Source organism: Xyrauchen texanus, chromosome 3 (genome assembly GCF_025860055.1).
Source record: "Xyrauchen texanus isolate HMW12.3.18 chromosome 3, RBS_HiC_50CHRs, whole genome shotgun sequence".
In the NCBI taxonomy this organism is placed as follows: Eukaryota; Metazoa; Chordata; class Actinopteri; order Cypriniformes; family Catostomidae; genus Xyrauchen; species Xyrauchen texanus.
The window spans coordinates 13,947,233-13,965,826 of record NC_068278.1 but is presented as its reverse complement, the minus strand read 5'-3'; the positions used below and the strand labels follow the sequence as shown (position 1 = coordinate 13,965,826).

The window sequence follows — 18,594 nt, the reverse complement described above, 5'->3', positions numbered from 1 at the left end:
AGAAAGGTGCATCCAAACCTTCTTATTAAAAAGGCCAATATTTGATCACTGGAATGGATTTCCAGGAGCACTTACATTTTTTCTATATAAAAACATAGCATTTTGGAGCATCTGAATAATTTTCATAAATTTTGGTGCCATTTTTGCAGTGAGTACAGGTTAATGTCTGGCCCTGGTCTCCAAAGGTTGTACAGAACACACAAAAAAGGAAATTAGTTATTAGAAAATTTGAAATTAATTAGAGACTGCTTTGTTGTTTTTTCATGCCTATAAATACGGACTATAGCCAATAGCATTCGAGTGCGGGCTGTGAAGAAGCTTATCATTGGTTTGACCCACTGAACAAATACACTCCTTTACCGAATGAGTGAGGATCAAGATCTGTTGACTGACTGAAGGAGAGGAGGTGGTATGTTGTTTGTTTACTTCCATAATCTCGTTCGAAAAGGAAAGAAAGTGGCTGTTTTTTTTTTTAAAGTGACCGTTGACATTGTCAGAGCCGTGGCACAGTTTGAATAGCATTGTTGTAGTACTCCAGTCCAGGACTCAGACTTGAGTCGTGATTTTGATGACTTGTGACTTGTCTCGGACTTGAACACTAATTACTCAGACTTGGAATCGAGCATTGGGTGCATTCTGACTTGGAGGGGAGGACTCGTTACAACCGTTTAGGGCTGTAAAATTGTTATCACAATAATCTTTTTCATATTGTACGATATCGATATTTATCACGATATACATTTACACATTGCACTTTCTTTTTTTTTTATTTCAAAGTTGACGGAAGAAAAGAAGAAAAAATAAATTCTTAAGTCTAAATAGTCTCTACAAAACTGCACAGGGGTCCAGAGACAGCCAAAGCAGTGGTTTCTGTGGGATCTTTTACTAATTTTATCGTCTTTTGCCGTTTATCAATTGAAAATGAATGTTAAAAGATCATCTGTTTGTTCTGAAGCATAGTGACAGCAGTCCAGTATTTGTTGGAATATTTTTACATTAAAATGAAATATTTTTTATATTTCTTTAGATTCAGATACCCAAGTATGGGGCATAGAAGCCCTTGTGACTGTGGAATGATGCTGAATGTGGGTTCAGGGTTGTCCCAAGAGAACATTTTTATATTTTCATTAAAGTGAGAGACTAGTCTACCAATTAGTAATTTTAGTCTTTCCTCATCCATTCCAGACATCTAATTAATTTTCACAAAATTCAAAATTCGATTTGTTTATTATTAAAGGCTCGTAACATGCTGATTAATAAAGATACATTTAGAAGGGAAAAACGTTTTGGTCTAAAAGGTGTTTTGAAACCATGTTTAGTCATGCAGCGCTTCATGTCTACACACATGCAGGAAAAAGAGGCAATGCGTGCGGAGCAGGACAGGGCAGAAATGATGCATGTTTGTTGCTAGAGAACAATATTCAAGATTACAGTGCAGAAAGATCAGAGCTGTTGTCCACATCACTGTTGTTCTGCCGCGCTCTTCAGTAGAGACGATGAGAGGGCGCAACTGTTGACATGAAGTCTTGCGGTGCGGATGCAATCAATCCGGTGTCCGACGTAGCCTAATCTTTAGCAAGGCAGCTAGCATTAGCAAGTTCATCCAGTCTGACCCTACGTTACCACTGGCGTGTTGTGAGCGAAGTTGAGAGCGTTTTCAATTCATTCCAATGAAAGCCGAGCGTCATGCTCGCAAGGTGGATCGTAGGATTGGCAGCGGTGCGGAGCAAGCTCTCTCCTAGCGCTGCGAGCGCCTTTGTGCGGATTTCATCCGCCCCAGTGGAAACGCAGCCTGAAAAAGCCGAACTGCTTGTGTTTTAGCGACGCAGTAAATATCGAAAATTCCTCAAAAGCTAATCGTGGATTTTCTTTTTTGTGATATATATCTATATTGTTTTATCACCCAGCCCTACAACCATTATCTTTTGCTTTCTACCCTTTTATGGCATGAGATTACATGCAGGTCATGCCATGTACTGGTTGCGCAAGTGCGAATCTCTTTGTTCACACACAGATTTCCTTTGCTTTTACTAAAAACTGGACGAGCACTCTCAAATCTCCCTGCTATCATTCAGAGAGTGCGTGTGCCACTAAAAAACAAGTTATGTGTACTCACAAACCTATTATAATGCAAAATAACTCTGCCTCTGTTTATTCTGCCTCTGTAGATGTGGTATAGCGAAGGAGAATACCAGAGTTTAAGGAATCAACTCGCCATTTATTCGGTGGTGCATAATACATGGTAAAAGTTGTACTGTAAGAATGATATTCTGATGCTCACTGACAATACCCCCTATTTTAATCATTATTGTTTTCCTCCCCGTCCCTCCCAGATTCAGGGAGGCGGGGATGACCTGCTGGCAGGCGTAAGGCACGCCCTCCATCAGGTAAAGGGGGTGTACCTCATGCCGGGGGCTCTCTGGCCTGAGAGAACGAGGGAGGAATGTGACAGGGCAGGGGGCGGGGCCGGGTCCCTTATCAGGCTAATCAAGCCTCCGAGAGGGAAAAAGGCCGACTGTGGACGGTGGTGCGAGAGAGAGAGAGAGAGCGTTTACGGGTAGCTGTCCGACACCTTTGTGAGTTTGTGTCTTTTGGTTTCTTAATTAAATATCATTTATATCATCAAGCCAGTTCTCGCCTCCGAACAAAATTGTAAATCATTATTACAAGTTATAATTATAACGGGAACATTAGATCATGCTGACATGTGTTCATGCATTTATGACAGGTGCAGTTTTACACAGAGACGGAGACTGGCTCGTGTGATGCAAGTTTATCACAAATGTAGAATAAAACAGTTAAGTAATCCCATTGTTAAAAGGTAAAACATCTATCCATCCATCCATCCATCCATGAAAAAAATCATGTGAATTGCTCCAATGCTTGAATTATAATGCATTTTGATAATATAACATTAGTGGAAAATTCCTGAGAAAAAAAAACTAAAAAATTAAACTTGCAAATAAATGGCAAAAAGGCACTACTGTTTACAGTGGATAGTTATTTTTCTGACATCTAATTTTTTATTTAATTGATTATTGAATAGGCCTATATACAACATTGTGATGATAGATATCAGTGTATGGTTTCTTGTACAATACATTTTGAAAGGCTGAATGTGTGTGTAACTAACTTCTATGCAGTTATCGGTGATTCGACTCGGACACAATATTGTTGACTAGGACTCGGACTTGAGCAGTGAGGACTCGACTCGGACTTGAGATCTAGTGACTTGACTACAACACTGAGGTGTAGTGCTCTTGATATGTAAGACTCATTTGTCCAAATCCAAATCCTCTCTCTCCTTCAAATTCCAGTCCCTTTTATCTATCCTATAATTTTTTTTTTTTAAAAGCCCACTTATTTTTTTTTACAGTAAATGATGTAAAAACTGTTTGAAAAACAAAACACCATCTATGCAACAAAAGTGGATTACATTATATGCACACACCTTATAGTGTCCTAGAATCGCCCCTGGTTTATATAATCTATTTGAATTTATGTTTAATAAAAAAAAGTAATTTTCTACATTGAGGCCTTTCATTATTTGAAAGTTACTACTACAGCTATCTGTAAATATGGCTCCGAAATTGTGGGCTCATGGCAAGTGCACAACAGCACAATTGCTGAAAAAAAAAATCTTAGGGAAACCACTGCCATCTCATGCTCAGAGTAACAGATGCGCTCAGAGTTTGGTTCCGATTGTTTACGTGAGCGCGTCATATATAAAGCGCTCCAGATTCACTTTAATTTAACTTTTGGGTAATTCCAAATATGACTGAGGAGCACGTAACCAGCTGGCCCTAACCAGCTGTTGTGAATTTAGCAACACAGAAACTCTTTCTGCAGTTGTCCACCAAAATCAAGCATTGAAGGCTTAGAATTCTTTGGTTTCACTGCCAAGCATAGCAATGCCCAGTGCAAAGTTAAGATTTTATAACAGATATATGATACAATGCAACAATATAATACATATTATATTATTATATAATATAATATAATATTCAAGTTGACTGGGTTCCAAAAATTATGATGATGAATAGTGGGCTGAGATTCTATCACAAAGTGATCAAAAACAGGTACACAGTGGATAGGTACAATGTGACTATAGAGAATATGTTTTTTAGTTTTTTTTAGGGCTGTCAGTCGATTACAATTTTTAATTGCAATAAATTGCATATTTTTTGGTAGTTAATCGTGATTGATCGCAGATTTTAAAAATGATGAAATTTGACACAATATATACTTATTTTCCAGTCAAAAGGCATTAATTTCCATCTTAGGAAAGAAAACAAAACAATAAGTAAAAATATAATGCTTGATTAACATTTTCCAAACAAAGCCATTCAACAGTATAAACAAGACAGAAATGCACTAATATATCACCAATTCAAGTAACATTAAACATTTCCTAAAGTCTAATTGGGAGGATGACTTATTGAAAGAATTAGTCCCCATAGGTTGAGTTAGTATTCATTCATATTTTCATTAATTTCATATTTCTATGCTCATAATTTTACATTTAAAATATTCATCTCATTACATTATTTATGCATTTCCAAATGCTGTGTAAAAGCATTTATTTGTGCTCTGTAAAAATAAACCTAACTGCCACTTCAGATGCAGCTTTTGTGCCACCTTTGCTGTGTGGACGTGCACTCTCAAATCTCCCTGCTATCATTCAGAGAGTGTGTGTGCCACTAAAAAACATGTTATGTGTACTCACAAATCTATTATAATGCAAAATAAAGATGGCTTTAGTCCCAATTAGTATTCACTGCAATGGGCATTAATCTCTTAAGGTCTCATCCTTCACAATATTAATCTGCAGGTAGACTGTGACTATACGCATTCCTATAGCAATCCTGAAGCTGCATTCATGATTCATGTCAGAGCATCAATGCCAGCATCCAGCGCCGCTTTGAACTCCATTGGAAAAGAGTGATAGTGAAGACTTCGCTTGCTTCAGTGGTAATTAACATGCGCAGAAAATACTTGATTTCTATCGCAAGTACAATCTAGGATTGTTTTGTATATAAAATAATAGTGCTAAGAGGTCCAGGCGGACACATTACAAAGGTTCCGCCCTCCTAACAAGTTTTTATGCTGTACTAAAAGTAAATGTGTTTTGCGATTAAATAAAATGCGATTAGGAAAAATTAACGCATTCAACTTTTTAAATGAATCGCTTGCTATTATTGCGTTAATTCCGACAGCTCTAGTTTTTTTTCCTCTTTCTTTCACTGTTTTATTTATAAGTTTGTTTGTTTGTGGCTAGGTCCTCGTGGTGGCACGGTTACTCACCTCAATCTGGGTGGCGGAGGACAAGTCTCAGTTGCCTCCACTTCTGAGACCGTCAATCCACGCATCTTATCACGTGGCTTGCTGTGAATGACACCGCGGAGACTCACAGCATATGTAGGCTCATGCTACTCTCTGCGATCCACGCACAACTTGCCACATGCCCCATTGACAGCAAGAACCACTGATCGCGACCACAAGGAGTTTACCCCATGTAACAACCATCCCTTGCAACTGGGCCAATTTGGTTGCTTAGGAGACCTGGCTGGAGTCACTCAGCACACACTGGATTAAAACTTGCGAATTCAAAGAGTTTGATCTTTTTAAGTTTTAACCCTCAAAGACTGTGACTTATTCCCCAAATTGTGCAGCGATAATTCTTTTCTGGATGGACAATTCCTGAATGATATCCTGAAATATATATGTTTAGTAGTATTTTGAGAGGCAGATTTGGGGGCTACACTACAGACACCAAAACAAAGTACACATTTTTGGTGCCACTGATAGGTTACATCTGTGCATCTTTACTCTTGAAAAACCCCAGCCGGCAGTGGTCCAGATAGAGTTCTTTGTATTTGCACTCTTAGTCATCACACTCACTGTGAAAAACTCAACACTCACCAGCACTCGATCTCCAACCTTAAGGTCCTTCTCTCCCCCCTTCTTCACAGACCCATTGTCAGACATGTTGGATCCAGACTCATTGCCGGTCTTAACGGAGCTGTTGAGCATCCCTTCTCTAAGCGGCATGACCACACGCTGGCCGCCTGCACCTCCCTGTGGCTGTGTGTTCTGCTGTAGCTCATCGCTGCCATCTCCGATGGGCTGTCGCATAAGTTTGGAAGGCCTGGTGAAGATGCCTTGCAATGGCTGGCACTCGAAGTAACGCACCCCGTTGACCGAGCCATCATTCTTCCCAACCAGGTCATTGAGAACCACTCCTGCCCACTGTCCTGGGGAAAATTGTGTCTCTCCAAGATAGGCAATGACTCCTGGCTTTACTCCATTTACCCAGATACGCTCACCCACCACAAAGTCTCCCGCCACCTCATCACCTACCTCAGAGGCTTTGGAACTGGACTTGTCTGAGGCATTGCTGCTGGGGGTGGGGGTGGTGTGCTTGTAGAGGCAACCTAAAGAGGAGAAAGATTCAATAGTAGAATATAAAAAATTAAGATTCAGTACATGTTCAATGTATCTTGATAAATTATAATAGATCTATTGTCAATGTTAAACTGTCTCCAAGAATAAGAAACTGACACAGCAAACACTCTCTTCACACATCAACAGCTGGTCAGTAGAATATGATGTTTTTTGGATTCTGGTCCCCAGCTTGGAACACTGATGTTTCTACCAGCCATTTTAATTGGCAATTTGACAAGGTACAAGATATTCGCAGCATGGCTAAAATGCTGGTCCATCATTAACCAACATAAATCCTGGTCGAAGCTGTTCTTTTCAGCAGTGTTAATAGTAATATTTATGTGCCGCCCCCCCCCCCCCCTTAACAAAAAAGTACTGTGGTAATACCATGTTATTTGTGTACATGTACCATTGTAATACCTGGTATTTGGACTTGTTCCATTGTAACACCATGCTCTTTGAACATATACCCTGGTAATATCAGGTTTTTGTTCTTTCACCATTGTAATATCAGGTTTTTTGAACATGTAATATGGTAATACCCTGTTATTTTGGACTTGTACCAATGTAATACCATATTTTATGAACACATACCACTGTAATACCAAGTTTTTGGACTTGTAGCATTGCGACAGCAAGTTTTTGGACAGAAACCATGGTAATACCAAGGTAGGTGAATATGTTAATCAATAATGGTTTATAAGTACTGTCTTATGGTATTACCATCTGATCCCACCATGGTGGTATTACAAGTGCTTTTATTGAAATCACACACTCTGTTATGAAAGTCTACATAAAACCAGAAATGATCCTCATTCCCTTGACAGCATATCAAAGAACTTTAATGATAAGTGTGTATAAGACTTTAACTGTGCATCGGGTGTCAATTATAAAACATTTATAGTAACACTGGTCTCCTGAATTTATCTGTATTCATGGCATACAGTTGAAGTCAAAAGTTTACATACACGTAGGTTGAAATCATTAAAACAAATTTTTTAACCATTCCACAGATTTAATATTATATATAACTATATGTGGCAGAGCGGAGGGCGGGTCGGGTCATGATCCTACACACCCGGTCCCGTATTAGGCTAATTAAGCCACTGTGAGGGATAAAGGTCGACTGCAGAGGATCGTGCAGGAGAGAGAGATCGTTAACGGACATGTCCGTCATGTGTGTAACAGGATCAATGGAAAGGAGGAGGCGAGAACCGGCTTTCCAATATAAATAATAGTTTAATGATAAACTTAAAAGACAACATAAACACACACATATGACGGACATGTCCATTAATGATCTCTCTCTCCCGCACGATCCTCTGCAGTCGACCTTTATCCCTCACGGTGGCTTAATTAGCCTAATACGGGACCGGGTGTGTAGGATCACGATCCGGCCCCGCCCTCCGCCCTGCCACACTATAGTTTTGGCAAGTCTTTTAGGACATCTACTTTGTGCATGACATGAGCAATTTTTCCAACAATTGTTTACAGGCAGATTGCTTCATTTTTAATTAACTAAATCACAACTCCAGTGGGTCTGATGTACCACTGTACAAACAACAGTATGCAAGTATAAACACCATGGGACCACGCAGCCATCATACCGCTCCGGAAGGAGACACACTTCGTCTCCCAGTTCTGTCTGGAGGAGTGGGCTTAAATTTCTAGAATCTTATTGTGAGAAGCTTGTGGAAGGCTTCCCAAAATGTTTGATCCAAGTTATTAAACGTTTAAAAATACTTAAATTCAGTATTTAAAATACTAATAAAGTGTATGTAAACTTCTGACCCACTGGGAATGTGATCAAATAAATAAAAGGTGAAAAAAAATATTATATCTACTTTTATTCTGACATTTCACATTCTTAAAATAAAGTAGTGATTCTAACTGACCTAAGACAGGGAATGTTTTCTATGATTAAAACTGAGTTTAAATGTATTTGTCTAAGGTGTATGTAAACTTCTGTTGTCAGTTTGTTACTCACCTCATTTAACACATTGCATCAGAGTGTATTTTCATCATTTTTCTTATGTCTGGATGTCACTGCAGCCATCATGCTAGGCTGAGCAGCACTCTAAATTCTGACTAAATCTGGGTCAATGGAATTCCTGTGCTTCATGGTTTATGAAACAGAGTGTTCTGCACATGTGGCTCATTTTACACACACCATTTAGCTGATTTTGCTTGGAGTATACAGTGATGATATGTGAACAACACAGATCAATTAGCATGTGTTCGGCCAGCCTTCATCCCTCAGTATGTGTGCGTGTGTTTTGTGTAGTACTATTGATGTCAGGAATCACTCTAGCTGGGGGGAGGGGAATAATGACTGCTTTGGTGTCTCAATTGCTTCAACGTGTTCCTTGATCAACAAGAAATTTCTGGGTTCTTATGTCAAAAACACCTGATTTAATTTACTATTTTTTACTAAATAGTGAGTAACCTTTTTTCCCCTGGTTTGTCCTGAGAGCTGACAGACGGTCTGTGTCGTGAGTTTTAAACGTTATTCAACTGTTATTGGGGTCAGTAGTTTACCCCACAGAGGCAGATGAGTAAACAGCCTTGATGGAAATATATAAACAATCTTCTGTTTGGCAGAGAATAGGCTAGCAAACATACAATTACAGCCACAAAAAAGTTAGGTTTAGGTCTTTCCAAGAAAAGCTGAAACAACAAATACTGCTATGTGCTGCAGTGCAAAAAGTGCAGAGTTGAAAATTAGGTTTGCACAATTCATCCATCACTGACCATGGAGATATCTGATGTACCACTCAACAACAATGATATACTGTATATGTGTATGTCAGTATACTGTAGACTTGGAGTATGAATCAGCAGGGACGTGGTGATACAATATTACATTGATATCTGTGTAGCGATACAGTACAATCTAATTCAACTTCACTGGAATTCAGTGCTTGGCACAACAAGAGCCAAATTTCCTACTTTACTTGGTTGTAGAGCCACAGAATTAACATAGAGCATAGGCACACCAGTGTCAGTAAATAAAAACTATGCAAGGGAATAGTGTACTGTTCCTAGGTAACACAAAAAACCCTGCAGTTCAGATGGAAAATGTACATACATTAAATGAGTTCATTTAGTTAATTAACGTCAATTTGGTACCCTGGCTGCACAAGGTTTTATGCACATGCTTAGAAAAAATGTTATCTCTTATTCTTATTCAAATGTGTATTTAGAACAAAGTTTGTTGCATGAATCGTTCTCCCTTGTTTCACAAGCTGATTACCCCATTACAATACAAAATGCCATGCACATATCAGGACAGCAGTATAGCACATGCAGCACAGTGAAACAAATTTAGTGCTAGAGCAGGGGTGCCCAACACGTCGATCGCGATCTACCAGTCGATCACAAAGGCAATGCTAGTAGATCGCACAAAATTTAAATGTACTTTCGTAAAATGTTTATAAAAATAAATATAATGTCTTTCCTTCTTTTAGTTTCTGTCTGACTTGCACTTGACGAGTAAATATTGACCAGGCGAGGTTTTGTTTATTCAGTTGCCATGACAACTAGGTTTGCGCATATGCGCCTTCCAAGGACTTCTGAGAACAGAGCGCGAAATTGCGATGCTACTGCCCGGATTATGCAAAACTGTCTGATTCCATTCAGTGCAAGTCATTAGAATAAGGTAAATGCCCTGGCTATTTTAATCTATTGTGCTGTAGGTGTTTTGGTTTTAGTTTTAAAACTGAATGATATCAACATTGAACATTATTATATATTATATTATAACATCATTTTATATATTTTTTATTAAGCAGAAGATTAATTCCATGTAGGGATACATGCAGTAGTCCCAACAAGCATTTTCTTATTTTAAATGAAACTGTGTTTTTTTTAGTTGGTAGATCTTATTGAGTTGGTCATTTAAAAGTAGATCATCACACAAGAAAGTGTGGGCACCCCTGTGCTAGAGTGTCTGTGCATGTGTGCTGTGACACCAGAGTGGCATACATGAGCACTACATTATTAGAGAAAACTGGGCCCATTCATGAAGTCCCGGCCGATTGCAGGGCTTGAGCTCAGGCTCTGGTGCATTGCTTGCCAAAGTGGCAGCGTTGCTACGGAAACAGTAGATTAGCGAGGGAGGAAAAAGGGAAAAAGGAGTGATATAGGGGGAAGAGAAGAACACAAGCTTCACTTCACTATTGTGCCTGCAATCCTCCTCCAACTATCTGAATCCCACCATTCAGCAGCACAAGCTAACACAATGACCCCAGCTCAGCCTATAACCGCCCCCTGCACACACACACACACACACACACACACACACACACACACACACACACACACACACACACACTCTGTGGATCACTCCTCCACCTCAAACACTCCCTCCTCCATGTTTAGAAGGGGAGGATACCTCCTTACAGACAGAGGTGGGTAGTAACTCCTTACATTTACTCCGTTACATTTACTTGAGTAACATTTTGGGGAAATTTTTACTTTTAGGGTAGGTTTAAAAGTGGGTACTTTTTACTCTCACTCAAGTAAATTTCTAATGAATTATTTTAACTTTTACTTCTTTACAATGTGTGGCGTTACTGTCATTACATTACTGGGTTTCATTTATTGAGAGATTATTGAATGGGACTTTTACGAGAGTGGAAGTTCACAGCTCCGCGCGATGAGAAGCTCCCACGAGTGATGAGACTGACACTCAAGTCATCAGTGCAGCAGCATCAAACTCTTCAAAGTGAAACACTTTCTTCGCTCTACACAGTAAAAAAAGAATTGTTTCATCATGCAATGCCTTCATTTAACACCAAGACAAGCTCATATTTCAAGATTAAAGTCACAGCTCCAACTTCAGGCAGCATGCCGAGGTAAACTTTGGCTCTAATTCTAATGAGGGCTTTTCTGAGTAATGAGATGTAATTTTCAGGGTGATTCTGTAACTGGGCTCTGATGACATCAGTTTAAGTGTACATATTTAAATCTGTGCAGCAATATATCAGTGTGCTTTGTCCTGCATGTCATAAGCAGTATTTATGCATTTACTCCACGCCCTCGCGGGGGTACTGGAAACTATTGCAGCTACATCAGGCGGATTAACTGTATAAATCCATTTAAACATCCAAGTGAAGTGTAAATTACTGCCATTCCCGTGATCGACAACTGGAGCGCAAACAGACAGCATTTCTGCGCATGCACGTGTTCTGTGTACAAGGCAATCATCGCGACGAGAGTGGCTGTGTCCGAAATCATTCACTCATTCACTATTTCCTATATAGTGAATGGCAGTTAGTGCACTATATCTCAGCAGTAAGTGAACAAAATGAGTGAATTCGGACATGAGTGTCGGAGCTCTGGGGCTGGAGCAGAAACGTTACATATGAAATTTTTAAATACTTGGGCCTTGTTATTCTTATTAAATAATATAGTAATACAATAACTCTTCATTCTGTTTGTCATTTTTAATATATACTGTGTGTTAATATTAAGAGTAAACACATTTGATCAAATAAAGAGTACATTTTAAAACGTATCTGTATGTTTTGTCTCTCTATATGTTATTATGTTATTTTAATCCAGTAATGATTTGTCAAAAACTAATTTACTACATTCAGCATGAAATAAAACATTGCAGGAGTGAAGGAAGCAGTAAACTCCTAGCTCGGATGTCTTCCCCGTGGTGGATTATGGGAAATTAACCATCATCGAGTGTACTTGAAATGTACACTCAAAATTAGAGTGCATTATGGGTAAGAATGAGTGAACAAAAGTAGGGAATGAATGGCTCACTCAGAATTCAGATACTCCTACAAAATAGCAAAAACTCGAAATAGTGCACTATATAGTCGTTAGGGGGCAGTTTCAGAAACAGCGAGTGTTCCACGACCGGAGTTGGTGCCCTACGTTGGCTGCGTACTCTGCATTTAGAGAGCTGCGGTACTGCTGTACAGAACTAATTATCTAAATACTTACGAAAATGAAAACTGTATCTAATCTGAAATAAGTATCCACACAGGACTTTAAAAGTTATGATGTAGTAAAAAAGGCATTATATTTCAGCATTATATATAATGTCCTTGTGGGACATTTTCATGTTTTCACTGTAATAATTACTAGAAATGTTTCCAAACCTCTCTTCTTATTGACAAATTCATCCAGATCTGACAAGAGCCCTTAAAGGGATAGTTCACCCAAAAATTACAATTCTCATTATTTACTCACCCTCATGCAACCCCAGATGTGTATAACTTTCTTTCTTATGCTGAACTGAAATGTAGATTTTTAGAAGAATTTCTCAGCTCTGTAGGTCCATATAATGCAATGTAGTTAGGAGCTAATCTGGCCATGGAGCGAACACAGAGCGGTGCTTCTCTAATCCAGGAGCGGGAAATGGACAACCCAGAGTGGAGCTAGAGCGGAGTGATTAAAGAATGCTTTAAGCGTGGAGGGGAAATTGTTGCCGCTCCACTCCACTCACATACTCTGGTGGCAACATTTTAAAGCTAAACAAACATAAGCATAAAAGTAATCCATAGGATATCTTCAAAAGCGATGCGATATGTGTGGATGAGAAACAGAGAAACAGATCACCTTCACAATCTTCTTGTGTTTTTGGTGATTCACATTCTTCTCTGCATATCGCCCCCTGCTGTCTAGGAAAAAATGACAAATATTGATCTGTTTCTCACCCACACCTATTATATCACTTCTGAAAACATGAATTTAACTACTGGAGTCTTATGGATTACTTTTATACTGCCTTCATGTGCTTTTTGGAGCACCAAATTTTGGCCTACAGAACTAAAATAATCTTTTAAAAATCTTAATTTGTGTTCTGCAGAAGAAAGGAAGTCATACTCATCTGGGATGGCATGAGGGTAAATGATGAGTGAATTTTCATTTTTGGGTAAACTATCTCTTTAAAGTGATTTCTCTCCCATAATTTAATATTCAGACATCATTTCTCTACCCTCATGTTGTTCCAAACCAGTGTGAGGCTTTGTATTATGTGGAACACAAAATATGTAAGACAGAATATTAGGGACTGACAGTCTCAGTCACCATTCACTTTCAATATATATATATATATAAAAAAAAAACATTCACTGAAAGTAAATAGTGACACAAACATTAGGTCTAATTTCTCCTTATTGTGTTGTGTGGAAGAAAGTCATATGGGTTTGGAACAACATGATGGTGAATAATGACAGAATTTACAATAATAATAATAATTCTGTAGTACATGTTTAATGTGTATTATGTAATGGAATATAGGGGAGTACATGTCTATTATGACATTTGTGAAAGTAACGAGTAACTCACTACTTGAGTACTCTTTTAATTGGATACTTTCTTACTCTTACTCAAGTAATTATTTATGTTAGATCTTTTACTTCTACTTGAGTAATTGTGTTTTTGAAGTAATCATACTTTTACTTGAGTACAGTTTTTGGCTACTCTACCCACCTCTGGGGCTTTAGCGTCACCAACTGAAGTGCTGAAATAAAGATTATATATAATAGTTTCCTGAATGTTCCTCTTTTCTTCCATTGGTTGAACAAACAGAGAGACCTGCCCCATACTCACGCAATTGATTGAGCAATTGATGCTATGCTGGTCAGAATGCTCAATCAAAAAGTTCAACGCTTGATAGCACCAAAGATCTAACACATTTAGGCTACACTTTTCGGGAAAATTCACTTACAATTGCTTACTTATAGTTGTTTCTTCATAATAAGATGGGATATGAGAAATAATTTAAACAGAAAAAAAATTTGACAATTCAACTTTTATTCTAAACCATTTTAATGATTAGTATACAGGCATTACATGCCTAGCTGAAACACAACACAGCATTTTACATAAGTAGTTTCACAAGCAAGACACTTGACAGTCGGCACAAAGTCTGGTGCACACTGTAGCTTCTAAACATGGACTGCCCACTTAGAAAGGAAGTACAAAGACCAACCAATTTTCAGTTGTATTATTGTGATGTCTAAATATTTTTTCGATGTTAAATGTGCACTCATACATTTTGCAATATATGTAGGAAATCATGAGCACTCACTTTAAAATAAAGACTCATATCAGTAACCTTATAAAAGCTGTTTTATTCTACACAGAGAGGGTCCACACATGGGGGCTGCCATGTTTGAATCACATGACCAGCCGAATACTACTTAATCTCAGTAACCGTCCTGTTATTTGACACTTTCACTCATTAATTAAAGTCATGTCATGGCTGACTGTGAATAATACATTCCTAAACTGGCATCTGAAACTGAAAACTATTGATTTTAAATGATGCTGCATCCAAGCCGCTTGGTGTCAGTGTAACTCCAAGATGACACACAGACAAGTTACTGACTGCACCTTTAAAATACTTCATCCTGTCCCAGCTTAATGTGCAGAGACAGCTATAAGTAAGCCATTTGTATTTCCCCCAAAAAGTATATAAAATATGGCTCTATCAAAACATCAAAAATGGCAAGACTGGCTCTACCAATAGCATGAGTTTGGGCAGGAATTATAAAAATGCTGTGGGTATATTAATATTATTATATTATAACATTATATATATATATATATATATATATATATATATATATATATATATATATATATATATATATATATATATATATATATATATATATATACGATATATATATATATATATATATATATATATAAGAAAAATATTTAGATTATATTAATTTTGCTTTACAAATATCAATACATTATCTTACATTCTTGCATCCTGGATATTTTGTTTCTATTAGTTTTTAAATACCATATGTTAGCTGATAGATACAGTATAACGTATGTTTCTGGGTAAGAATAACGTCTAATTTTGAGAATATTTTTGATGGTGTGGCACAATATTATTTGGTATGACATTTAAAATATGATCAAATGTTAATCTGAAATACTTAAATCTACTTCACCCACAAATGAGCTGCCAATGCTGCTCTTTTCCATACAATGGAAGTATTGACATTTTGAATGTAAAGAAATGAGCAACTTAGACATTCTACTAGATAAATACTATATGTATTCCATCTAAGAATGAGAGTCATACAGGTTTGGAGTATATAATAAAATAATTAACATTTTTGGGTGAACTATCCCTTTACAAAAAGATGCAAAAGATTTAATCCAAAATTGACATCTTCTTAAGTAGTGTAAGAAGAGTGCTAATGGACTAATCTTCGTACCACTATGGCCTATTAAAAAGCAAATATTTCTGATTGTTGAAATCATTTTTAATGAATTGATATTAAACTTTTTTTAAAAGAACTTTCCTAAAATCACATTTTGTGACACAAGCACACACTCTGCATACTGTCTCTGAGAAAAGCCAGAGGACTATGATTAATGCTAGTGCACATTTTCCTAGCAACACAGACCGCTAGTTTTAGAGCACAGAACACGACACACTATTACCATGGAGTGAAATTTACAAAAGAGCAGGCAACCACATTGTACCCATGCTATCATAAATATCATAAGCTGCTTTAGTTAAAAGTAAAACAAATATTGTTAGTAGAGGTGGCACAAAATGAATTTAAGGGCAGTACATTGACATAGGAAGACTGAAAACACTGTTTTGTGCACTATGACTTTTTAAACTTCACAAATATCAAATATGAAGTTGTGTTAAAGGCATAGTTCACCCAAAAATGACAATTCTGTCATCGTTCACTTCACTCACCCTCATGTTCTTACAAACCTGTATGACTTTCTTCCGTTGAACACAAATTGAGATGTTAGGCAGAATAATGCCTCAGTCACCATTCACTTTCATTGTATGAAAAAAAAAAACATCACCCATGGAAGAAAGTCAAATGGGTTTGTAACAATATGAGGCTGAGTAAATGATGACAGAACATGACCAGCAGTGCAACTACTGACTGATTTTCACTCTCCAAAACTGCACTTCCTGTGTGTGTGTGTGTGTGTGTGTGTGTGTGTGTGTGTGTGTGTGTGTGTGTGTGTGTGTGTGTGTGTGTGTGTATTTATCACTTTGTGGGGACCAAATGTCCCCATAAGGATAGTAAAACCCGAAATTTTTGACCTTGTGGGGACATTTTGTCGGTCCCCATGAGGAAAACAGCTTATAAATCATACTAAATTATGTTTTTTGAAAATGTAAAAATGCAGAAAGTTTTCTGTGAGGGTTAGGTTTAGGGGTAGGGTTAGGTTTAGGGGATAGAATATAAAGTTTGTACAGTATAAAAACCATTATGTCTATGGAAAGTCCTCATAAAACATGAAAACACTACATGAGTGTGTGTGAGTGTGTGTGTGTGTGTGTGTGTGTGTGTGTGTGTGTGTGTGTGTGTGTGTGTGTGTGTGTGTGTGTGTGTGTGTGTGTGTGAACAAAGCATTCCACAGTCTGCTTGAACCATGACAACATCTGTGTGACATAAAAACTAATGTAAATTACATGGTCTGGTTTCGTTGTGGCTGTCTGTGAGGTCAGCCACATCAGTGAGGCTGGATTAACTCGCTGTGATTTATATAACTAATGTCTGTGTCACAAGTGTCAGGGCTTGTCATCTGATTTAAACGATAATTATCCACATTAAACCACAAACCAGATCAAACCTATAGGGCTTAAATCAATCAGCACCCATTAATGCCCTTAAGCAGTCTACACTTTTGCAAAGAGCACACAGAAGCATCACTTCTTGGAACAGTTAAGTGATCAATTCATGTCAGTGATTCCCATATCTGCATTAAGCAGTGGCTCAGCAAATTGGAACACCCTTTCACTTACAAAGCCATTAACTTTCACCAACGCTTTTGTTTAATAAAGATCACATGAAAACAAAGTGGATGTTTTTTTACTTAGTCTATGTCTGTTAATTTTGAGGATATCGACAGTATATGCTAATGCAGTGATTCCCAACTGATCAGATTCAACTTCAGGGACCAGATTTTACTTAGACTTCAAGTGGGGACCCAACACGTTCAAAAAGCTCATAAAGCAGCATAAAAGTCATTCACAACTCCAGTGTTTTAATCCATGTCTTCTGAAGTTATATGCTAGGTGTGGGTGAGAAACAAATCAATATTTAAGTCATGTTTTACTGTAAATTCTCCTCCCTACCCAGTAGGTGGTGATATGTTAAAAGACTGTGAATTGCCAAAAACGAATGAAGAATAATGTGAAAGTGAATGTGGAGATTGATAGTGAAAAAGGACTTAAATATTGACCTGTTTCGCACCCACAACTATCATATCACTTCTGAAGATATGCATTAAACCGCTGGAGTCATATGGATTACTTTTATGCTGCCTTTATGTGCTTCTTTTGTTTTTTGCTTTAAAGTTCTGGCCACCATTCACTTGCATTGTAAGGACCTACAGAGCAGAAATATCCTTCTAAAAATCTTTGTATGTGTTCTGCTGAGTCATGCAAAGTCAGGGTGATTATGAGAGAACTTTCATTTTTGGGTGAACTATCCCTTTAACCTCTTCACACGTGAGTTCTTACTGTACTGACGGATCCCCCAGTGTGGGTAATTTAATGCATGCTTAATTTAAAATAAAATGTCACCTTACACTTCACAGTAGACACACTGGGGGGCAGATTATATATTATAACAGATATAACAGATATGTGCACCGCCAAGTTGTTTAAATTGCAATGCTGCAAGGAATTCTGAGTTTGCATAGATGGTTCCTAAAAACTAGTTCTTCCACTTGCAGCCTTAGGAAGTGAAGAGAATGAGTAACAGATGGAATGGGGTAAGGATCAAATGGACTTACTAATTTATACATTATTTGTTTGTCATCAGAAAACATAGCTGCATCAAAAAAGGCATAAGGTTAACTTTAAACTTTCATTTTGTGATTATTTGAATCCTTGTAACATAAAATATAAAGCTATTGAGATGTTGAAATTGTGATGCGCAGCCGTTTCATTATGACAACCTCTCCAGTCCCTCTAGTCCCTCTCTGCTGGTAAACAGCAGTGCGAGTGCAGATCACACCGGTTTGTTCCAAACTTATTTTAGAGCTGCTTGGTCGAAACTAAGTTGTGGATCTAGTCACCATCCACACAAACATCATGAAGGTTTTTATAATTTTTCAAGAATTATCAAGTGATGTTGATGAGTTTGCAGGTTAGTGTATGAAACTGGTGTAACTGCACAA

At 37.8% G+C, this 18,594-nt stretch overlaps 1 protein-coding gene across 4 annotated transcripts in view; it reads right to left on the bottom strand.

Moving 5' to 3' along the window:
* LOC127623938 (CAP-Gly domain-containing linker protein 2-like) overlaps positions 1-18,594 on the bottom strand; it is a 54,211-nt gene that overhangs the window by 31,799 nt on the left and 3,818 nt on the right. For all 4 annotated transcript variants that reach the window (XM_052098523.1, XM_052098518.1, XM_052098528.1 and 1 more), the window contains exon 3: positions 5,923-6,434. In XM_052098523.1, the coding sequence (XP_051954483.1) occupies positions 5,923-6,434 (512 nt within the window). The remainder of the gene's footprint in view (positions 1-5,922; positions 6,435-18,594) is intronic.